The sequence below is a fragment of the Monodelphis domestica genome, chromosome 1 (genome assembly GCF_027887165.1).
Source record: "Monodelphis domestica isolate mMonDom1 chromosome 1, mMonDom1.pri, whole genome shotgun sequence".
NCBI classification, from domain to species: Eukaryota; Metazoa; Chordata; class Mammalia; order Didelphimorphia; family Didelphidae; genus Monodelphis; species Monodelphis domestica.
Window position 1 is genome coordinate 601,008,104 of NC_077227.1, and position 25,249 is coordinate 601,033,352.

Consider the following 25,249-nt stretch of genomic DNA (forward strand, 5'->3'; position numbering starts at 1 on the left):
AGCAGACTTTACCTCAGCTCCTGTTGCCCAGGGGTGAGTCAACCTGACTTTTTCTCAGGAGGCTCAGGCTGCCAAGGCCCAAGTTCCCCCCCAAACTCAAGGAGGGAGGGGAAAGGGTTTAGAGACAGGGACCCCCTTTTCCCACATGCCTTTTCCTATTCTTCCCTGCCCGTTATTCCTTTTGTATTACCTGATTGAGTTAACATTAAAAGTTATCTGTTCCCCAAGCTGAGTGTGAGTGAACAGATCAAGGGGAGACCTTTTGGTCTCGAGTAGTAGAGGGGGGACAAGAGGGACAAGAGAGAATTGGGGAGAGCAGCTTTAGCTAAGGAGGGAAGGCAGAAGGGGGAAAATCTTCAAATCCCCTCTCCTCTCTCTGAGCCAACCCATTACATCTGCTGTCTCCCTTGAACCCCACTTTGAGAAGGGAGTTCTCCTCTCTTTCCCCTTCTCCATACCAAAGGTCCAAGCTTCCCTTGGGTACAAGACTTCCCTCTTTTATATTTTTTTAAAATATATAAGTGGCACAGGAGATGAGCCTTAGAGGGATTTGAAGTCTGATCCTTCATTTCCAGAGTCAATGCCTTTTACAGTCTACCATGTTGTCTTCCACAGCTGAGACACAGAGGTAAAGAGAGCCAGAGACTAAAAGTCAGAAGACCAGGGTTTGAGTGTCACTTCTGATACTTGCTGGCTGAGTGACTTTGGGCAAGTCTGTGCTTGTTTCCTTGTGTATAGGGGGTTGGAGGAAGAAAAATTATTTATTAAGCACCTGTGTGCCAAGCATTATACTAACTGCTTTACCTATATTTTTATTTATTTATATTATTTACACTTATTTTTATATTATGTATATTAATTTGACCATTGGCCATTTGACTATTGACTGGTTATGCCACAACCCTGGACATATGGGTCCTATTATGATTATTGTGCTGTTAATCTTTTATATTATGATATTCATTTCATAGCTGAGAAAATCGAGGCAGACTGCTATTAAGTAACTTGCCAAGGGTCATCTAGCCAAGAAGTATATTTGAACTTGGGTCTTGCTAATTCTAGGCTTCATCATTCTATCCCCTGTACCACCAAGCTGTCTCTAAATGAGAGTGTCCTGAGGGAGAAGGGGAGTTCGGGGAAGGCCAGTACCTCTGATGTGAGGGTTTTCCCAGCCCTTTTCAGGGCTGCTTTCTTCCATTGGCATCCACTTGCCACCCAGCTCTCACCTGTGGCTCCAAGATGTTGTAGCAGGCCTTGTGGTCACACCCTGGTAAAACCATCATTTGGCAGGCAGGCTAAGCCAGGTTGAAAGTAACCGATGGGTCTCAAATCTACATAATGCAGGGAAGACTTCCCTTGGAAGAATGGTGGATAAGAACCATTTGTTCTAATGGTCATGAAGGTGGCTGAAACAGACGATAGGGAGTACCCAGAGCTTTCAAGATGCCAAGGTCATCCGCTGCATCCTGGACTGTCACCAGGCATCTGAATTTTGTCTTGCTTCTGGAATTGAATGATTCTGGAAGAAAGAGGCCAGAGACTTTGGTGCAACTCTGCCTCACTATTTGAAGTAACCCTATTTTATGGGCAAAGAGAAATAGCATGACCAAGGATTGTTTAGTTGTGTCTGACTGTTCATGACCCTATTTGGGGTTTTCTTGGCAAAGATCCTGAAATGGTTTGACATGTGCTTTTCCAGCTCATTTGACAGATGAGGAAACTGAGGCAAATAGGATTGAGTAACTTCCTCAGGGTCACACAGCTAGTAAATGTCTGAGACCAGATTTTTAACTCAGATTTTCCTGATTTCAGGCCTGGCACGGTGTCACCTAGCTGCTCCATGAGATAGGATATGAAAATGGAAATCAGGACCACCCTAGAAACTGGAATTCAGTGATTTCTATAAAGATATTAAACATTTTTTTTCTCAGACCTGAATTTACCTTATGTATTTTACTAATTCCACACATATAACTCCTAGATTTCTATAACCAGCCCAAATCTACCCCTTGAACTCTAATCTCCTATATGCAACTTCTGCTGGAAATGTCCATTGAGACATCCCAAAATTATCTTAAACTTAACATTCCCAAAAGCAGAACTCACCCAGTAGGTGCTTAATAAATGTCTACTAAATTGAAGGGACTTGAATTCTCTGGTCAATTTACTTTTCTTCCAAACTTTCCCATTTCCTTTTTTTAAACTCTTACCTTCCATCTTGGAATCAATACTCTGTATTGGTTCCAAAGCAGAAGAGTGGTAAGGGCTAGGCAATGGGGGTTAAGTGACTTGCCCAGGATCATACAGCTAGGAAGTGTCTGAGGTTAGATTTGAACCCAGAATCTCCTTCTCCAGGCTCTCTATCCACTGAGTCACCCAACAGTCCCATTGTAGTGTTTTAATGGATCTCACTGCTTCCACTCTCTCCATTGTTCTCCCATTCATCTTCCAAAGAAGCGACTAATAGATGTTTCTAAGACAGGGATCTGTCCATGTCACACCTCTTAACTCACAGCTTTCAGCATCTCCCTATTATACCAAAAACAAACTTTAGCCTGGCTCCAATCACCTTTCCAGTCTTAGTTCACATTATTCCCTTCCCAAACTACATGACTGTAAAGCTGAACTGTCTCTCGTTCCTTAAACTCAACCTTCAATCTGCTGCCTTCGTTCCTTTGCACAGGTCATTCCCATGCCTGAAACCCACTCTCTTCCCTCGTCTCTCTCTTAGTATTGTCCCCTTCCTTCAAGGCTCAGCTCAGTCATCACTTTCTCCAGGAAACCTTTCTGGTCTCCCCACTTGTTCAAGTCTTTCTCTTCTGTTGTATTTGTTTATCTGTACAGTATGGTATCCCCCCAGCAGAATGAATGAATGAAAGCATACTTATTAAGGATTTACTATGTATGGGCAATTAGGTGGCTTGGTGGATAGCGTATTGGGACTGGAGTCATGAAGACCTGGATTCAAATCCAACCTCAGACACTTACCAGCTTTGTGACCCTGGGCAAGTTATTTAACCCTGTTTGCCTCCATTTCCTCATCTGTAAAAATGACCTGGAGAAGGACATGACAAACCATGCCAATTTTCTTGGCCAGGAAAACCCCAAAAGGGGTCATGAAGAGTGGCTGAAAATGACTAAATAACAACAAAATGTGTCAAATGCTGTTGTAAGGGCTAATAAGATAAGAAGTATAATCAAGGTCTTTGCTCTCAAGCGCCTCACACTGTAGTTGGGAGAGACAGTACATAAAAGAGATAGAATAAGTCCTAAGGATATAGATTACTTTAAATCCTTACCTTCCATCTTAAAATCAATACTGTGTGTTGGTTCTAAGGCAGAAGAGTGGTAAGGGCTAGGCAATGGGGGTTAAGTGACTTGTCCAGGTTCACACAGCTAGGAAGTATCTGAAGCCACATTTGAACCCAGGACCTCCTATCTCTAGGCTGGCTCTCAATCCACTGAGCCACCCAGCTACCACCCAATTTTTTATTTTAACAACAAATTTCCACATAAATTTTTCAAAGTCATATGATCCCTATGGTCTTCCTCCCTTCCTCCCCACCCCCTCCCAGAGCTGACAAGTAATCCGATCTGGGTTATACATGTATTATCATACAAAATATAGTTCCATATTATTCATTTTTATAAGTAAATAATCTTATAGAACCAAAACCCCAAATCATTAACCCAAACAAACAGGTGATAAATCATAAGTTTTCATCTGCATTTCTACCCCAACAGACCTTTCTCTGGATGTGGATAGCATTCTTTTTCATAAGTCCCTCAGAATTGTCCTGGAGTATGGTATTGCTGTTAGTAACAAGGTCTACTACATTTGATCACCCCACAATATTTCAGTTACTGAGTATAATGATCCCCAGGTTCTGTTTATTTCACTCTGTATCAGTTCACATAGGTCTTTCCAGTTGTTTTTGAAATTATCTTGTTCATCATTCCTTATAGCACAATCATATTCCATCACAATCATATATCCCAATTTGTTCAGTCATCCCCCAATTGAGAGACTTCTCCTTAGTTTCCAATTCTTTTTGCCACAGATGTGGATATTTTTTGAGGGAAGAAGTTGCTTTGTTTTTGCCTTTGTATCTTCAGTGCTTAGTGTAATTCCTGGTACACAGGGTAATTGATCTGAATTTCAGGTTGCAAAATTTGGATGCCATTTCTTTAATTCCTATTCTAATCAACTCAACCAACAAACATTTATGAAACTACTTGTGGTCAAGGCATTATAACAGAGTTACAAAAAACATTCTAGAAATGCTTGACTACAATCTCAGACCCACAATGCATTAATTCAAATTCAATCTTTTATTTTTTCAAACCTTTACCTTCTATCTTAGGATCAATTCTAAGACTGAAGACTCACAAAGGTTAGGTAATCTTAAGTGACTTGCCCAGAGTCACACAACTAGGACATGCCTGAAGCCAGATTTGAACCCATATCCTCTGGGCTCCAGACCTGCCACTCTATCCATTGTTCTTTCTGGCTGTGCCTCATTAACCCAATCTCAAGACTCAAACTGACTACCTCATCTGAACCCCAGGACAGGAGTTCACAATTCTACTCCTAAATCCAGTAATCCTCTGTGAGACCCTGGAAAAGTTACCTGGGTACTTTGGATGACAATTTACTCTTCTGTGAAGTATTTATGAGACTGTAATAAGTGGTGTGAGAATTAACTAATGCTCATAAGAATGATTTGACATCTCTAGATGAAAGACTCAGAAAGTTCAAAATGTCATTGTCTCTATAACACAGAATAATTACAATTATAGGGAACTGATCTTGATTTATCTATAGCTTGAGCTGAGGAAGTTCTGCAGCTCTGAATTCCATCAGCCAGCTTTTCAGGATTAGTCTCCTGGGAAAGGGAGTTTAGCTTTGACCCCTTAAACACAAGGGTTTGCAAAATGAGACCCTGTGGAGCATCTATGCTTATTTCAGTGGCTAAGAGAACAGTGGTGTTCTCTCTTGAAATCAAGCCTGTAGTTCCACTTTGTTGTAGATGGAAATCTGAGAAAAAGGCACTACAATGACATCACACTGAGATTTGGATGCAATCATATTTCTTTCATGTCATAAAACATAAACCCAGGCAGGCCAGAGGAAGCTAGTCTGGAATTTCCCACCTTAATTAAATCCTTACAAATGAGCATCATGTTCCATATAGGGGTTCATGATTCATTGACTTTAAACTTAAGTATATTTGGAATGAGCTGAAATTTTTAAGAAGTGGTTATTACCATCCCAAGTCATTATGACCCATTGCTCCTGAAATTTCCTTCTTTGAGCTACTGACTTGGTTCTTAAATCATTCTTCTTTTGATCTCTATTTCATTTTCTTTTAAAAAATATTAATGTATTTTACTTCACCTCCATTTCAAAATATATTTCTTCTCTTCTGTACCCAGAGAGACAACCTCCGCAGAAAAGAATTATTTTAAAAAAAGAGAAAGGCAGTTAGCAAAGCTAACCAAATATTAACCGAATCTGACAGAAACTGTAATAGCCCTCATCTCTACAAAGAAGGAAAGAAGAGCGTTTTCTCATCTTTGCTTTTGGGGACCAAGCTTTGTCATTTGTGATTACATAAATGTTGGGGGTGGGGGTTGAAATTTCCATTTCCATCATTATAGTCACTGTGTATACCATTTTCCTGATGATTCATTTCCTTCTGCGTCAGTTCACATAAGTCTTCCCAAGTTTCTCTAAATTCATCCCCAATTTTTGTTTCTTACAGTGCAATAATATTTCATTACATCCATAGATTATAATTTGTTTCCCAACTGATAGAAAATCCCTTTGATCCTTTGTTACAACAAAGTCGTTTGCTATCAATATTTTGGTGCTTATGGTCCTTTCTCTCTTTCTTTGATCTCTTGGGGGTATATTCATTGCATAGTTTAGTAACTTTTGTGGCATAGTTCCAAATTGCTTTCCAAAATGGTTGGACCATTTAACAGTGATACACCAACAATGTGTTAATGTACTTGTTTTCCCATAGTACTTCCAATAATTGTCCTTTTCTTCTAATGACATTTTTGACAATTTGATGGACGTGAGGTAGAACTTGAGTTATTTTAATTAGTATTTTCCTTATTATTTGTGATTTAAGGCATTTTCCACATGATTATTGATAGATTGATAGTATTTCATTGATAGTATTTCCTCTTGGATTGCCTGTTTATATCCTTCAGCCTTTTATCTGTTGAGGAATAGCTCTTATTTTTATATATTTGTATCAATTCCTTATTCATTTTAGATAGAGGATGTTTATCAGAGAAATTTACTATGAAGATTTTTTCCTAGTTTACTTTCTTTCTGATTCCTCAATCATTACTATTATTTTTGAAATTTTTACAAAAGTTTATATAATAAAAATTATTCATTTTATTTCTTATGATATGCTCTATCCTTTGTTTTATTAAGAACTCCATCCTCATTATACCCAAAGGACTTTAAAAGACTTCCTGCCCTTTGATCCAGCCATTCCACTGCTGGATTTGTACCTAAAAGAGATAATAGGGAAAAATATGTATACAAAAATATTCAGAGCTGCGCTCTTTGTGATGGCAAAAAATTGGAAAATGAGGGGATGGCCCTCAATTGGGGAATGGCTGAACAAATTGTGGTATATATTGGTGAAGGAATACTATTGTGCTCAAAGGAATAATGAACTGGAGGAATTCCAAGTGAACTAGAACGACCTCCAGGAAGTGATGCAGAGCGAAAGGAGCAGAACTAGAAAAACATTGTACACAGAGACTGATACACTGTGGTACAATCCAATGTAATGGACTTCTCTACTAGCAGCAATGCAGTGATCCAGGACAATTCTGAGGGACTTATGAGAAAGAATGAGATCCACATTCAGAGAACGAACTGTGGGAGTAGAAACAGAAGAAAAACATTTGCTTGATCACATAGTTCAATGGGGATATGATTGGGGATGTTGACTTTAAATGATCACTCTATTGAAAATATCAATAATATAGAAATAGGTCTTGATCAATTACACATGTATAACCCAGTGGAATTACTTGTTGGCCCCAGGAGGGAGGAGGGAGAAGGGGAGGGAAAGAATATGAATCATGTAACCATGGAAAAATATTCTAAATTAAATAAAGTGGATTCACAAAAAAAAAAGAACTCTATCCTCTCTATAGTTATGAAACACATCTCATTTCTTGCCCTTCCAGTTTGCTTATGATAATGACCTTTCATATGTAGATCAGGTATACATTTGTAGTCTGTTGTAACATATTGTGAGAAATTAGTTTTAACCTAATTTTCTCTTAGATATAGTTTCTAGTTTTCCAAGCTGTTTTGGCACAGTGGACAGAATGCCAGGTCCAGAGTCAGGAAGACTCATCTTCCTGAGTTCAAATTTGGGCTCAGGGCTGTGGGACCCTAGGAAAGTCACTTTACCCTGTTTGTCTCAGTTTCCTCATTTACAAAATGAACTAGAGAAGGAAATGGTAATGCACTCCAGGAACTTTGCCAAGAAACCCCAAATAAAATCACAAAGTATCAGATATGACTGAAAAAGAATTGAACAAAAAAAAAATTAGTTCTTATCCTTGGGGTCCTAGAAGTACTTGTGGTACTATGCATATTTCCTTCTGAGTTTTGCATACATGATTTGTTCCTTTGATCAACTTGTCTATTTTTTTTACCAGAATTATTTCCAAAGACTTTATTGGATTATTGCTCTGTAATATAGTTTGGGATATGTTACTCTGCCCTCTTCTTTCCCAATTTTTTTTATTATTTTCCCTCATATTCTTGACTTTTTGTTCTTCCAGGTGAACTTTATTATTTTTTTCTATATAGTAAAGCTTTTGATAGTTTTATTAGTTGGGCACCACTAAATAAGTAAGACACTTTAGGTAGAATTGTCATTTTGAATAGTTTGAACTGTTCTATTATATTTTTCAAGTTGTCTATTACTTAGGTAAGATTTTTCCACTTCTATTCTAGGTTATTTATTCTCTTCCTAACTTTTTCATTCTGTATATATAAAACTGGAATAATTCCAATTTTATTTTAAGAAAATCACTTGCTTCATTTCTTCCATCTATTTTGATAATCCATTTGTTGTAGTTAATATTTTCATCTAGTTTCTTTTAATACATCCTACTTCTTTATTTTAATTGATGTTTCTTAGTTAACTCATATTTTCCTTAACATGGCTCTTCTCTCAGAACTCAAAGACTTCAAGTCTAATTACCAGGTGTGAAGATTGGATTTGGCTCTCCCCTGATTGTAACAATTAATAGCTCTTCCTTGATTGTGAAGATGAAATTGTATTCCCTTGTCTATTTGTTGATTTAATCCCCAGAAATGTAAGCACAGTACCTGAATTTAAGTGGGAAGATCTGCCCATGTTAGATCTTATCATCAAGGGTGTAAATCGCCCACTTAATCATGAGGTGGGAGATCTGTGACTCATGTGTGTGATAGTGAGTAATTAGAATCGACTAACTGCCTTCTGGGCAGTCCTAGAACAGAGTGTCAGCTGTGATTGGTAGATGTGGAATTAGGGGAAGTGATGCAAGAAAAAATGTCTTTAAAAGAAAGAGACAAGGGCTTGAATGAGGTTGGTTGTTGAAGGTTGGTCTTCTGGGAGTTTAAAGGAGACACACTTGGAGTGGAGCCTGCTGGAGTTGAGAATGATAAAAGAATCTGCTGATTGAACTAACTTGGTGAGTGTAAAGGCTGACTTCCTTCTTTGCCCTTTCTCTTTGCCCTTTCTGGGGGCATGAGCCTCCAGGAAAGGCCCATTGTCTTAAGACTCCTTTCCCCTGGCTGGGGCCTTAGAATTTCTACCTGGCTCAGAGGAAGCCGGAGCTCTCTCTTTCTCTTCCCTTTTCTCTCTTCCTAAATATCTTCCCTCTATTGTAAAAACAAACAAACAAAAAAACTACCATAAATTACATTTTACTTTATTAGTTCATTTTTGGGATTTAGAAATTAAATACCTGGTGACCAATGAAATATTCAGTCCAACCATAAATTTAACACAGTCTTTGAATTAGCTTCCCTGGCATTCTCTCTCAAATTCTTCTGGATCCAGGCTTTCTTTTTGTTCAGTTTTTGAATGAATGGAGGAGCTTACTTATGTTACTCTTGAGTTGGATTTGGGGGGGGGGTTGGGGAGCTGGATGCATATAGGAGAGCTGGGCTACTTTATGACCTTAATATTAATATATTAACTATAGATATTTAGGTTCTTACTACTGCTGTATAATACTACTATACTTGCCTTATCAACTTACTGGTCTCTCTATAGCATTTCTTCCAAACTTTTTCTTCCCTCCTCAGTCTCCAGTGGCTTCTCTTCCCTTATTCTGTTAGTTGACAATCTTGCTTTTTTTTGCCTCATATTTTATGGAAAAAAAAATTGAGACCATCCATGATCTCCCACTTTGCCCACTTTCCCCATATCATATCACTCATATACCTTCTGCCATTATCCCTTCCTTAACCCCTGTCTCAAATGATAAGGTGGCCTTACCAAAGTTAACCCCTCTACCTTTTCAAACAATCTATTCTATCTCTTCCAATAGATTCCCCACTCTGCTATCTCTACTTTATCATTTATTTTCAATCTCTCCTCTTCTATATACAAATTTTCCCATGTCTCCTCTATCCTGAAAAAAGCCCTATTGATCTTTCCATTCCTGCTATCATATAACTATATCTCTTCTGCTGTTTATAGATCTTCTTCAGAGTCCTCAAAAAGGCCATCTATAACAGGTACCTCCACTTTCTTCACTTCTTAACCCCTTACAATCTGGTTCTTGACCTTATCATTCCACTACAACCGCTCTCTCCAAAATTATTAGTGATTTCTTAGTTGCCTGATCCAGTGACCCATTCTCAATCATCATTCTCCTGGACCTCTCTGCAGCCTCTACACTATTGATCACTTCTCCTTGATATTTTCTTCTCTCTAGGTCTTCAGAACATCACTTTCCTGGTTCTCCTCTTCCCTGCCTGGCCATGCCTTTTCAGTTTCCTTTGCTGGATTCTCATTCAGATCACACCTTCCAAAGATGTCCCTCAGGGTTCTGACCCAGGTCATCTTCTCCCCCTACACTACTTAACTTGGTGATCTCATAGATTCAATGACCCTATCTCTGTCAGCTATTCTCAAATCTACCTATCCTTCCCCAGCCTCTCTTGTTGGCCTCCAATCTCACATCTCCACCTGCCATTCAGACATTCCAGATTGGATATCCAATAAACATCTCCAGCTCAACACATCCACAATAGAACCCATTATCTTTTCCCCTCCCCTGCCCCCTATCTTCTCTATTCTCTATTCACTGAGCCGGCTAGCTGCCCCTATTTGTACACTGCTACTGGAGGCTTTGGTGAGGACCCAAAGTGCTAGACATGGTTTTCTATCTCAAGCAATCTCAAATCTCAAATCTAATGGGAGATAGTAAGTAGCTGTTATAACAAGCCACCAGACGGGAACTGACGCCAAACAGTGGCATCACAAACATGTAGAAAGAATCACTCTCTCCTCAGTTCTACTAGCTCCTCCCTTAGTTTCTGTTTTGGTTCTACCAGTCTGACTGCTCCTTGCCAGTCTCCTTTGCTGGATCCATGTCCCATGCAGTAATACAAATTCCTTAATTTAGCATTTAAAACACTTCATAATCTGGATGCTGCCTACCTTTCCAGGTGTATTGGGGATGTGGAGCATTCTGGGAGGACTGGCACCTCTGGTGTGAGGGTTTGCGGAGTCCTTTTCAGGGCTGTCCATCCAACTTTGATATCCATCTTTTACCCAGCTCTCACTTGTGGCTCCAAGAAGCTGTAACAACCAGACCCTGCTAAACCATCTCAGTAGGCTGGCCAAACCAGGTTGGGGATAACAGACAGCCTCAAACCCATCAGTGAGTTAAAGACATGTCTACTCCAAGCATGTGAAGACTTCCCCTGGAAGAATGGGCAGATGAGAATAGCTGTGGAGCACTTAGAGATTAGTTAAACACAGAAGGTGCCAAGGGCATCTACTGCATCCTGGCCATCACCAGTCATCTTGATTTATATCTTGCCACTGGATTTGGATGACTCTCAAAGAGAGAGTGACGCTGCCTCTCTTAAATCCAACTCACTTGTAAGTCAAGATATCACTCCATTATATCATTGGTTTTCTTTGAAGTGTGAACCGTAATACTTCCCCAGGCATTTCATATTACTTCTGTTCTTATACTCTTGGCCAAACTGGTTTATTGCTATACCTTTAATCCATATGCCATCTCCCATCTCAGGCCTCTGCACAAAACACCCTTCAATGGGTGGGATTGCATATTTTCCTCACCTCTGCCTCTTGGAATGCCAAGCTTCCTTCAAGGCATAGCTCAAGTGCTACCCTCTACAGAACGCTTTTCCTAATTCCCCTTCATGCTGGTCCCTCCTGAGCCCTTTGGTTATTATAGTGCCTCAGTTATTAGATTTGAAAATACAGAAAATGCTTTGTAATTATTTATTTGTGTATTTGCAGTATGCCAAGGAGAATATCAATTCCTTGAGCACAGGGACTTATCTTTGTATCCCCAGCACATAGTATTGGATCTTATGTATTATTAGTAATCAATAAATATTTAATTTCATTTGTTGAAATAGTCTTGGACTAAGAAGAATGAAGGATGGATGGTGGGGATCACTGCTGAAAATAATGAAGGGCTGGACCTCGGAGGGATTGTTCTGGGAGGGTCTCATGAAGAAGGTGAATGTTGAAAAAGGTGAGCAACCCCAAAGCCTACTTCTTCCAAGAAGCTTTCTTAAAGTAATCCCACTCAGTTATGAATTGGTCCACTTGTGGAAAGCAATTTGGAATTGTGCTAAGAAACTGATTTATGAGTCATGAGGATGGCAAAGACAGATAGGAAGGTCTCATATACAACACCAAAATGCTCATCCCAGTACTTTTGGCAGAAACAAAGAATTAGAAACAAAGTAGAAGCCTATCAGTTGGGGGGATGGCTAAATAAACTGTGGCACACAAATGCAATGGAATATTATTGCACTACAAGAATATGAAGAATTAAGAGAAGCATAAGACGTTTTTCTTGAACTGCTGTGAAGAAAGCAGAATGAGGAAATTATATACAGGGACTGCAATGATAGAAACAACAAAGCAAAATGGAGCAGGGTTTGAGTGCTATCATGAAGTCTGGCCTCAGGAAAAAAAGTGAGAAAACACATCTTCTCTGTCTTCTTTTTTAAATTAATTTGTTACATTGAAATCCCCCGGTACCTCTCTCCCTTCTTCTTCTCCCCTCACTAGGGAAGGCATCATTTGACAAAAAGATATATGTATATATAAAAACTATGGGGAACTAGGTGGCAAAGCTGGCCTCAGACACTTCCCAGCTGTGTGACACTGAGCAAATCACTTAACCCCCATTGCCCAGCCCTTATCATTCTTCTGCCTTGGAACTGAAACTTGGGATCAGAAGGTAGGGGTTCTAAAAAATAAAACGTCGTTCTTGTTTCTATTTGTCAGTCTTTCTCTGGAGGTAGACATGTGCAAGTTAATTCTTCAAACAATAATCCTGTTGTATATAATGTTCTGGTTCTGTTTACTTTGAAGAGATAAAGAACTATGAGTGTGGAACATGGTACTCTCAGTTAATGTTAGCTTTGCTAAGCTGCCTTTCTTTTCTTCCTCCTTAATTCCCTCCCTCCTTCACTCTTTCTTTTCTTCTTTCTTTTTCTTTCTTTGTCTTCCTTTTCTTTCTCTTCCTTATTTTCTCCTTTTTCTTTCTTCCTTCCTTCTCTCTCTCTCTCTCTCTCTCTCTCTCTCTCTCTCTCTCTCTCTCTCTCTCTGTCTCTTTCTTTCTTCTCTATCTCACTCTGATTCTATCTCTGTCTCTCTTTCTCTCTTCTTTTAAAAATCTGACTTTCTGTCTTAGAATCAGTACTGAGTGTTGGTTCCAAGGCTGAAGAATGGTAAGGACTAGGCAATTGGAATTAAGTGACTTGCCCAGAGTCACATGGCTAGAAGTGTTGGCTGATTTCTTTTTTTTTCTTCTTTGTTACAAGCATTGGTTCTCTAGATAGGGGAAAGGGAGAGATACATTTGAAATAAAAATGATATAAAAACAAAGAGCATCAATAAAAAGTTTTAATGAGAGGAAAAAGTAATTCTACCCATTTTCTAACCTCTCTGTCATATCCCTCAACTACCCTCCCTCTTAAATGTACTTTTATATACTGCACTGATAGATTTTTGTTTCATGTTGTCATGTTTTGCCTCATTTATAAAAAGGCACTAGAGGGGCAGGTAGGTTGCTTAATGGTTAGAGAGTCAGGCTTGGTGTTGAGAGGGCTGACTTCAAATCTGGCCTCAGACACTTCCTAACTGTGTGACCCTGGGCAAGTCACTTAACCCCATTGCCTTAGCCCTTACCACTCTTCTGCCTTGGACCAATACTTACACTAATTCTAAGATAGGAAGGGTTGTGTGTTGTTTTTTTAAGGGTACTCTGGAGAAATCACAGAGTACACATAAATTAATGATCCTACAATCTAAATTGCTGCTTCATCTCCCTGCTTTGACCATAATCTCTCTTGATAGGTGACAAGTGAACATTTTTTTCCTTTACTTGTTTTGATTACAGGAGTTAAGTGCAAGTTTCAATTCCATAGGGAACTCTGGGTATGGGAACTCTTCTCACTGATGCAGGTTAGCCACTCATTTATAACATAGTCTTTTTTTTTTTAAACCCTTACCTTCCGTCTTGGAGTCAATACTGTGTATTGGCTCCAAGGCAGAAGAGTGGTAAGGGCTAGGCAATGGGGGTCAAGTGACTTGCCCAGGGTCACCCAGCTGGGAAGTGTCTGAGGCCAGATTTGAACCCAGGTCCTCCCGTCTCTAGGCCTGGCTCTCAATCCACTGAGCCACCCAGCTGCCCCCTATAACATAGTCTTAAAGTGTTGCTGGGGCACTGAGTGGTAAAAAATGACTTGTCCACAGTCTCACAGCATTATTTAACAAAGACAAGACATGAGCCTAGATCTTCCTAACTGAAAGGCCAGCCCTCTACTCTAGGAAAGGAAGGAACAAGCTTTATTGTGGAGCCTACTATCTGCCAGGTACTATGCAAAGTGCTTTTTACAAATGTTATCTCATTCAATCCTCACAATAGCCCTGAGAAGTAGATGCTATAATCATCCCCATTTGACAGTTCAGGAAACTAAGGCAGAGGTTAAGTGACTTGCCCAGGGTCATACAGCTAAGGATTTGAGCCCAGGTCTTCTTGACTCAATGGCCAAGCACTCTGTACATTATGGTGCCACCTAGTCACCCAAGAAGAGCATGTAACTTGCCACGCTTCAGTCATAGATAACTGATCCTGCCCCACTGGAAGTATCACTTCTCAGTGATAAATTATAGAGAACAAATGAGGTGTAGAGTTAAGATTATTGGATGTAGGATGAAAAGTCCTTAATAGGAGTCTCAATTACTTTCACTATAAGCTGTGTGACCTTGTATAAGTCCCAACTTCTGTGAACCTCAATTTTTTCATCTATTAAATGGGGATGATCAGCTGTGCAGTCCTTATCTCAGAGAGTTACTGTGAGAAAAGATCACTATAAATCGTAAAGCAATATTGAGGTGTAACAGGAAGAACATGGTTTGGGGCCAGAAGACTTGGATTTAAATATATCTCTGCTGCTTCAATACATCCATCCATTCATTCATCCAAATGCATTTATTATACAACTTCTGGGTATTAGGCATTGAGCGAAGTGCTGGGGATCCAAGGAAGACAGTCTGTGCCCTTCATGGGCAGAATGGAACAGTACGCAAAGCAAAAATAGGCAGAGTGAACTATGCATAGGACAGATAGGAAATAAATTAAAAGAGGGAAGGCATTGGAATTAAGAGGGTGGGACAGCTTGGGTGGTCCTTGGCTAGGAAGCAGCTCTCTGGCCTTTTGACTTGTACTGGTATGGCCTCTCATGACTAAGGAAGGGAGACATGAGGAGAACAGCAAACTCAAGATTGGCAAGGCCCAGCCATGTGACAATGTGCCTTTCTCTCCAACTCCAATTTTCATTATCTAATAATTCTGAAGTTAATATACAGAATCCAGAAAATTTTAACCTCACAAACTTTAAAAAATGAATGTAAAAAATTGTTTTTTTCATGTAATTGAGTAAAAAAAACAAAATTTCACTTAAAAAAGAAACAAGAAACAATGAAAAAATAAAGGAAGAAAAATGTGATCTTACAGGTAATTTAATGTATTGATTATAAGATGCAATAGAGAGCATAACAATTTATTCTTCGGAATTGCAGAAAGAGCTTTTTGAATGGGCTGGCCCCATTCATCAAGCTTATGGTTTTTTAAGGGAAGAGGAAAACAGAAAGACAATGATGAAAGCACTTTTATTTAAACTTAAGCTAAAAAGTGTTGAAACAAAGGAAGCTAAATATAGATAGCTAATCAGTTTCAACTGTGTGAATCTAACAACAGGCATCATGCTCCTGTGAGACCACTGTTAACATACATACACTCACTCTTTCATTGACTTAAAAAGGCTAACTTTTAGCTATCAAAACAGGAAAAGATTGTCTAGGAGCCAGAAATATCCTGGAAAGTTATTTTCCGGTAATATCTCCAAAGTCCTCTACAGTCTGACCCTCTTCTGTACTTGCAGACTAAATTCTCATTGATCCCCTTCCTATATTCTCCCATGATCCAATCAAACTGGCCTCCTTTCTAATCCCCAAACTTGGCACTCCACCTTCCATCTCTGTGCCTTTACTCAGGCTTTCCCAGGTCTAGAACAGACTTCCTCTTTACTTCTGCCTCCTAGAATCCTTAGCATCCTTCAAAGTTTAGGTACCATTTCCTAAGCCTTCCTGATACTCTCAGTTATTAATGCTTCCCTCCTCAAATAACTGTTGTTCTAACCTATCTGTGCACTGGAAAAGAAAGTTCTTGCCATCACAAGTCCTTGGTACTCTCTAATGGTTCAAAGTCAGAAATGGCTATGATTACAAAAATGATAAGGAAGATATATTGTCTCAATCCACTGAGCCACCTAGCTACCCCCCACAAATCACTTTTAAGACAGGCTTTCCCCAAACCCAGAAACTGTTGGTTTTAGTTCAACTTCTCTTATCCTTTTCTCACAACTCTGTGAGACATAATCCAGGGTTCTTAAAATTCTGATCACCTCTCCAGAACCTTGAGGCTATTAAAGACATACTAAGTATCAGAAAGAATGAGAGGTAGTTCAACAGAAAGAGTTAACAAAGGACTTCCATACATCAAGAAAGGACTTATTATGTACAGCTTGCAACAAATTTAACACATAACTTTCAAAGTTGTATGGCTTGTCCATGTTTTTCTCCTGCTTCTCCCATTAAAAAAAAAATATTTCAATGACTTAAAAAAAAATCAACCCTGTTGCTAATTCTCTACTCTCTTTGAACCATTCTTACTAACTGCCTCTTTACCTCCTATTCTCCATTCAAAAATAAATTAATTAAAAACAAAACTCTTAGCACACATATGCCTATATTTGCTATATCCAAAAATGTACGTGTCTTTCTGCATCTTGAGTCTGTTGAAGGGTAGCATTTTCTTCATCAGTCCTCTGGAATTATGGCTGGTTATTTGTATCGACCAAAGTTCTCTAATCTTTCAAAGCTGTTTCTTTACAATGTTGTTATTTCACAAATTGTTCTCCTGGTTCTACTTACTTCACTCTATATCAGTTCATATAAGTTTTCCCAGGCTTCTCTGAAACTACTCTGTCATTATTTTTTACACACAAGAATATTTCATTACATTCATATGCCATAATTTGTTCAGTCATTCTTCAACAGATGAGTGTCCCTTCAAGTCTGCCCTTATGGGTCTTTTCCTTATCCTTTGAGCTCTTTGGAGTATAGGCCTAGTACTGTATTATCACAAGGTCAAAAGGTAGTAACAAATTTTAATTTGAGGAATCATAATATTTCCTATTTTAAAAATACTTATTTAAAAACATACTTGAATAACTATTTCTTATAAAATTTCTTACAAAATACACTTTCATTTTTTTACAGATAATTAGTAAAGTAAAAAACAGAATAAATTATACAATTAAAAATACAGCATTTTGTAAAAGTACAAATACAGACCACAATTGCCATTAACCATTTGATTCCTATCATTCTGCGCAAATGGCCACTTAAGAGTTTATATTTATTTCTTCAGACAACTTATCAACTGGACTGGAATCTTAATACTAATCACAATTACTTCCCACTCTTCCTTGCTTCTCCTAAGAAGTCATAGGCTTGCTCTGAAATGTCAAAAGGTTCATGAACACCTTCTGGTGACAGTAAAGCATGGAGAGCACCAGAGTTTTCTTGGTTTTGCTTGAGGAAGTCATTAATTACTTTCCATCGAGTAGCTTCAGTTTCTTCTTCTGCCCATCTGAATGGCGGGAGGAGGGTGGAATGTAACAGAGGGTACACACAATCATGGTAGACTACGATAAACATAGACTTCAGAAACTCTCTGTCTCTCTAGGAAAACACACATACACAAATAATTATTTAAGAATTTACTAAAACATAGAGACTTTATTTGATCATTATGCTGCCTGCCCCCTAGCCACCAAGGGTTTCCTACTCTCTGTCCTACCCTTGGTGGTATTACAGTATACTTTAGACCAAACGTGTAGCCAATAGGCCCACAACATTCCCAATTGTTGTCCAAACCAGATTAAAATGTATTTGGGAGGGGCAGGTAGGTAATACAGTGGATAGAGCACTAGCCTGGAGTCCAAAGGACTGAGGTTCAAATCTGGCTTCTGGATACTTTTCAATTGTGTGAGCCTGGGAAAATCCCTTAACTTTGATACACTATATTGAGGGGAAAAAAATGTAGGGGGCAGCTAAATGGCTCAATGGATTGAGAGGCAAGCCTAGAGATAGAAGGTCCTGGGTTCAAATCTGACCTCACACACTTCCTAGTTGAATGTGTGACCCTGGGCAAGTCACTTGACCTCCATTGCCTAGCCCTTGCTACTCTTCTGCCTTGTACCCAATACACAGGATTAATCCCAAAATGGACAGTACAGGTTTAAAAAAAAGAAAAAGAAAAATGTAATGGGGAAATATTTTACAAAATAAATAAAAATATAATAAAACATGAAGGGTATTACATTTTAAAACTAAGTAAGTGAAGTCCACAGGATCCTTATGTATGGTTTAGTGGCACCATCTCTATTTGAGTTTGATACTTTAGACTATGGCTTTGAAGCGTAAGTTTTATAATTATTTTAAGCTTAATCACATAGTCACAAAGTCAGAATGTTTTAAATGGGACTATGAACTTGATTTGAAAAAATATTTTGATAGTTATATTTTGATAATTTTCTTTATAATCCTATACATTTTATTTTGTACATCTAAAAACATTATTCTAAGAAGAGATTCATGAGCTTCACCAGACTACCAAAGGGGTGCATGACACATAAAAGCTAATAACTCAATCCAAGTCCAAGTTTCTTTTCAAGAAGACTTGTCAATATATTTAACAAAAGCCTAAAGAGTTAAATAATATATCTTAGGAGGCTGTGAGATGAACCTCAAGGCAAGGCTGAGATTCTGGCTCTAATCTTCATGTCATCAAAATAACAATTCAAAAGAAACTCTTCTCTCAATCATGCATAAACATGTGGAGATATGGCTGAAGATACCAGAGTAGAGGCAGAGTCATTTTATGAATGGGTTCAATTACTAAATAATATTTACATTTCATGGAGGAAAGATTGTAAAGAACACACAAAAATGCCTTTAAGACAGCTTCTTAGTATTTTAATTGTTGTTTCTTTCTAGTAGTCTTTGTAAGAGTATAGAAATATTCCTTCTTTGATAATGTTAAAATTTTAAGTTTTAGGGGAAACCTTCTTTCTAAAGATTTTTTCCAAAGTTTTGAAAAGTTATTAATCAGGATCATCATGTTGTAAGACATAATGTTTTCTTTTTAAAAATTTAAGGGCATGAGTTAAGAAGCTATAGTATAGGGGAAGCTGGGAGGCTCAGTGGATGGAAAGCCAGACCTGGAGATGGGAGGTCCTGAGTTCAAATATGGCCTCAGATTCTTCCTATCTGTGTGACCCTGGGCAAGTCACTTAACCCCTATTGCCTATTCCTTATTGCTCTTCTGCCTTAATCCATAGTAATAATCCTAAAATAGAAGATAAGGGTTTTTTTTTTTAAGAAGCTGTAGTACATTTAAGATTTAATATTCTAAAGGAATTAAATCAAACAAATTAGTGTTAAATTATTTTAATGGCTAAGAACAGTGTAATATATGACTCTTCTCAGATGACAAATCCACTAACCCTTTAACAGGAGCATTTAATTTCTGCTACACATGCCCAAGACCAATGCCTTGTCTGGAGAAGCCGCGAGCCTTGGTCGGTGTAGCCTGTGTTGCCCTGATGCAGGGACTACCTGTGTGCATGTTCCATGGAAGATGGTTCTAAGAAGGCTGCGTGAACGGATGGTGCCCACATACCAGCTCAGATGCTGCTCGAAAGGCTTCCCACGTGGACCTCCTCCGAGGGATCCTGAGCCAAATTTGTCAGCATTTATTGCCACAAGGTCAGGGAATGTAAGGTTCACAAGGACTCATGGAAACCCCCATTCAAGTATGAAGGCCCAGGCGGCTCCCTCACAATGACGTCGCAGGTGCTATAAAGTACTAAACTATTCAGCATGTCCAAGGAGTGACTCAGGTGGCAATTTCAGGTGGATGGAGCACAGGATGTGATGACTTCAATAGCCACTACACATGGCTACCCACCTCCCTTGGGCACAGGCCTGGCTTTGAACACAGCACCTGGACCAATGAAGAATCCTAAATAGAGGGGCAGCTAGGTAGCACAGTGCCAGGCCTGGAGTTGGGAAGTCCTGGGTTCAGGTCTGGCTTCAGACATTTCATAGCTGTGTGACCTGGGGCAAGTCTCTTAACCCAAATTGTCTAGCCCTTACCACTCTGCTATCTTAGAATCTAAAATAGAAGGAAAAGGTTTAAAAAAGAAAAAAAAGAATCACAAATATATTGAATCTGTCAATTCCATAAGACATAAACAGAGTATATAGAATTACAAGTTGTAATTAATACAGGTCCGTCTGATTTGGACTCAATATTTGTGTTTTCAAATTTTAAAAAACTGTGGCTTCTCATTCTCTACCTTTTCTGTAGTGCAGCCTTCGAGTGTGGACAAGCCATTAGTCAGTAAATAATACTGATTTCTTTCAACATGGCAATGACTTCACCACCCTCAGCCAAGAACTTTTCAGTAAGATTCAGTTTAGCCCAGTTTCTGTTCTTTTCCCTTCCCTATTGTTTTTGTACCCACAGTTAGAAGGTTTTTAAAGATAAGACCGAGTCTGGCAGCCAATCAGAGGGTCTATATTGGAAACTTCCTCTCAAGATAGTAAAGTAGATCTAAAATGAACATTTTAATGAAATGTTTTATTGGGAAAAATGAATTCCTTCAATAGGAATGGAAAATCCACACCCTTCTAAAATGCTTATTTGTAGTCATCTAAAATAGTTTAATCTTGTTAGGACATGCTATGGCCACATCTACTTTAGTCTAACAATGCAAAAACAGATAAGTTTTATTAGAGAAAAAAATTACCTTTTCAGATCTTTTTAAAGTACTTTCTTTTTCAGCCCATGCAGTCTAAAAATTAAATAGAGAGGTTTATGTTAGTCTGAGTATTTAAACACGTGCAAGTACAGTCTGTGAATAGAGGTTTCCGGGGTCAGGACTGATGCACCATCAATCTGGGGAGAAGGTTAGAAAATGTCACCCTTTGAAACTAAAGCTATGAAGAATCAACATAAAATGGATGCATTAATCCAGCTGGGAAAATAATCTACTTTAACAATTCACTTAATGAACTGCTGATGAAAACATCCCAAATTTCTTGAAGGGACTAGGGTAGCTCCCCAAACCAGTCAGCCAGTCAATCAGTCAGTCAACAAGCATTTATTAAGTATTTAGGTGCTATGCACTGTGCTAAGGGGTGGAGTTACAGAGAAGAGGACGAAGCTTAAGATGGAATGGCAGAAATAATACATGTGCACAACAAGGTAGTGAGAGACTAGCTGGACTGATCTCAGCAGGAAGACCTTGGTAGCATGGAGGAGGGGGAGAGATGCCTGGGAAAGGCAGCCTTCTTGCAGAAGGTGAGGTCTGAAGACACCAGGGGAGCCAAGAAGCAGAGGTGAGGAAAGCATTCCAGGCGGAGGGAGATGGGAACTGGAGAGCTATCAAGGCGGTACGCCAAGAAAGCCGGTCGAGAGAGACGGTGGTAAAGCTTAGGAGGATGGGAAGGTCGGGAGAGGCTGGGCTATGAAGAGCCTGAAAAGTCAAGTGGAGCCCTTTCTATTTGATCCTGGAGATACGAGGGAGCCACCCTGGGGTTTACTGAGTAGGTGGGGGAGGGGGGGTGTGACATGATCAGACCTGCACTTTAGGAAGATGACTTTGTAGAATGACTGTAGGACCAACTGCAGTGGGGAGAGACTGGAGGAAGAGATTAGAAGCAGACCAAAGTGTTTCTTAAATTCTCAAAGGATTAGGAAGACTCCCCAAATTGCAGCATGTTATATGATGAAGATGGTGGGGTGGGAGGGGTGTTTGACACAACCCACCGCCAAGATCTGGGGTCAGTCAAAATCCTGAAAGGGAAGTACTTATGAGTCAGCCCAGGCCTGTGCATGCTTGCCTGATAAATGACCTGGCGCCAGGGAGCTTGACAACTAGGCCCCTCCCTTTGCTCTTCTCCACGCTAAGGCCAGCCCTTCTAGTACACCCCGGATGCTGTTCCTCCAGTTTTCCCAAGATCATTCCCCAGGCAACAGCCCCCTCCATTATCTTCACTTTAAGACGCTGATGCCTTCCCTACTTCCTACCCACATGCTCAAATCTCCTTTATCTATAAAACACACCCAAACCCCCTCACTAGACACCACCATCCCTACCACATATCCTCCTATAGTCCTCCTCCTTTTTCTTGGGCGTTCCTTAAGAAGCCCATCTCTATTTCCAATTGCTTTCCTCTTACTCTCCTACGTCCTCTGCAAGGTGGCTTCCACTCTCGCCATTCAACCGAAACTGCTCTCTCTAAAGTTGCGGGTCATCTTTGAATAGCTGAACTTACTAACAGCCTCTTCTCAGGCCTCATCCTTCTTGGCCTTGCTGCAGCATTTGACTCGGTCAACACCCTTTCCTGTGGTTCTGGTGTTGCTTTGATTATCATCTGTTGTGCAGGATGGGCAAGTCACTTGGGATTATTGGGAGAGCAGATGGCCAGATGCCCCAAGCCTAAATTGAATACTAATACATATAAAGAACTTTGCAAACAAAGCATGCTATAAATGTTAGATACTATTCATGTTGCTACTATTAGAGTGTAGGGGGCATTTCTGCTTTTTACAAATTACTTGGAAAATGTCATTATAAAGAATGTGGTCTATGAAGTGGGGCAGCATTACATACTGAAAAGAGCACTGAACTGGCAATCCATGAAAATGGGCTTGAATTCTGGCTCTGACCCTTACTAGCTATGAGAACAAGGACAAGTTGCCTAATCTTTCCATGTCTCAGTATGATCATCTGTAAAATGGGGAAATACGACGTAACTCCCAGGGTTGTTGTAGAGATCAATGAAATAATGGGTGTAAAGCATTTTTTAGACATAAAATGCTATATGTTACAATGATTATGACTACAATTTTTTATTAGCTTGAATACTAAATAGTTTGAGCGATGTTCCATTAGTGTAAGTTTTCCAGAAGAGGGGCAATTAAAGTCATTGTTACATTTTTCAGCTTTTTCTTGAGTATGTAGTACTTCCCACTGAAGGGAATCTATATATTTTGTGTATCACATGTATGTGTGTACAGATATGTATATAAGTGTATTTTGTACACATATATACACATATATAATACTGACCTGCATTGGTAGAATATTTCCATACATGTGTGTATGTATGTATGTATCTATGCTTACAAGAAATCCATAGTGAGAGAGTGCCTACATGAATAAGAAGATAGATCTTTAAAGTATTTCAGAAGTATAGATTAATGTAATAGGCTACTTCTTTCACCTAATAATTTGAAAGTGAATGTGTTTATGCCCATGTAGGAATATGTACTCAGTAGATCAAGTAAAGTTTGTAATTGGATAGGATTTGGGGGATTATCTAGTTCATCTATTTCCTTTTATAGAAGGAAATAATACCATGTATATTCTTCTCTGGCTGGTGTCAAGATTCACTGGCTTTTCTCCCTCTCTGCCCCATCCTCCCTCCCTCCCAACCTCTCTCCCTTCTCCTTCCCTCTCCCTCTCTGTCTCCCTTCCTTCAACATTCTCTCTCTCTCTCTCTCTCTCTCTCTCTTCTCTCTCTCTCTCTCTCTCTCTCTCTCTCTCTCTCTCTCTCTATTTCTCTCTCTCTCTCTCTCTCGCCCCCCCCCTCTCTCCCCCTTTCCCCCCCCACCGAGAAGTCTTTGTTTCCATGCTATATGAAGCTATTGACCTGACCCACTGTGTGTGAATGTAGCCATGTGGGCGTAAAAATATGTCTACACATACCTATTGGTATTTTTTATTTGCTTATAGTTTCCTTCTTTATATTCAGGTCATTCACCAATTCTGAGTTTATCTTGGTGTAGGGTGTGAGATATTGATCCAAACCCAGTGGGGAGAAAGATGGACTAGAAGTCAAGAGGAGCCAAGGTCAGGTCTCACCTTTGACATACACTGGCTTTGGGACCCTACCAAGTCATTTAACCTCTAAGTGTCTAAGAGTATACATTGTGGAGAAGTTGCTGACCTGAATTGGTAGAAAGAATTTCCTATATCAATGAAATCACAGGTCCAGTATGTTTGTATGTATGTTCTAACTCTCTTCTACCATTTCCTACAGTCATTGCATTCTTATCAATCACTCATCTTATGTCAATTTGATCAAGCAAAATTGAAAAATTACCAATTGTCCAATAAGAAAAACAAAAAATTAAGTGAGAAAATAAATCAAGTCTATTTAATTAGGTCTAGTAGGTTAAGATTCTGTTGCATATGATATGACATACCCTAAGGGCATCCATCAAGTCAGGTTGCTCCATGAGTTTAGGAAAGGTTGCCAGTACTGGACTACTAATTAAATCTAAAATAGAAAAGAAAAGAAAATGATTTCTTGGAACTTTCATTAAAATATATTTTATTACAATATTTATTTTAAAACATTTATTATTGATTAGATGTGTAAAAAGAGTTGGTATAAGAATGTCAATCTAGATTAGTAAGATTACCATATTAATATTACCAATTAAAGACCCAGAATTTTAGTGAGAAGGATTTGTGGGTATCTAGAAATATCAAGGCTGCCTGAGGACCAGCAATCTGTTATAATGTATTAGTTACTTTTAAAATCATGTAAAATTTAGTGTTGGGGAATTAGGTGGTGCAGTGGATAGAGTGCCTGGCCTAGAGTCGGGAAGACTTATCTTCCTAAATTCAAATCTAGCCTCAGATTACTAGTTGTATGACCCTGAACAAGTCACTTAACAACCTTGTTTGCCTCCATTTCCTCATCGGAAAATGAGCTGGAGAAGGAAATGGCAAACCAGTCCAGGATCTCTGCCATGAAAATCCTGAATGGGGTCATGAAAAATAGGGCACAACTAAAAATGACTGAAACGTAAAAGTTTAGCTACCTCAAGACAGAACGGAATGGAATGGAATATCAAGGCCTCTGCAAAGAAATGGCTAGGCAAGAATTTTACTGAAAATAGAATAGCAAAGTACTCTCTAACCACCTCTGCTTGCTTCCTTCGTTCGTGTGACAGGCACTCAGTAAGGGTCTGCTTTGTGTAGAGGACACAAAGATGAATGGTGCTAAACAATATTCCATGCTAGGTGCACTCGAGAAATACAAAACAGTGCTCTGGCTGTTGCTGACCAGTATCAGCCCCTTGATGGAGAGAATCTGATTGGGCTGAATTATGTGCAAGCTCAAACAAGGCTCAAAGTTATGAACAGCCTCTCCCTACGCCTGGGAAAATGTAACATCCTTAACCTTGCTAAAGAAACTCTTCATCCATGAAGCTTTCCTAGTCTCTCTAATCCGTCCGAAAGCCTAGAACTAAACAGCCTGCCTTC

General features: G+C 39.2%; 1 protein-coding gene across 3 annotated transcripts in view; it reads right to left on the reverse strand.

Moving 5' to 3' along the window:
• Positions 1-15,275: 15,275 nt before the first annotated feature.
• NPHP1 (nephrocystin 1) overlaps positions 15,276-25,249 on the reverse strand; it is a 57,681-nt gene continuing 47,707 nt past the window's right edge. For 2 of the 3 annotated variants that reach the window (XM_007476571.3, XM_007476570.2), the window contains exons 18-20: positions 24,181-24,254; positions 20,714-20,758; positions 15,276-17,579 (exon numbers count right to left, since the gene is read on the reverse strand). In XM_007476571.3, coding sequence (XP_007476633.1) covers positions 17,307-17,579; positions 20,714-20,758; positions 24,181-24,254 — 392 coding nt within the window. In that variant the 3' untranslated portion in view covers positions 15,276-17,306. Of the gene's footprint in view, positions 17,580-17,620; positions 20,077-20,713; positions 20,759-24,180; positions 24,255-25,249 lie in introns of those variants that run through there. The other variant, XM_016425287.2, reaches the window with a different exon arrangement.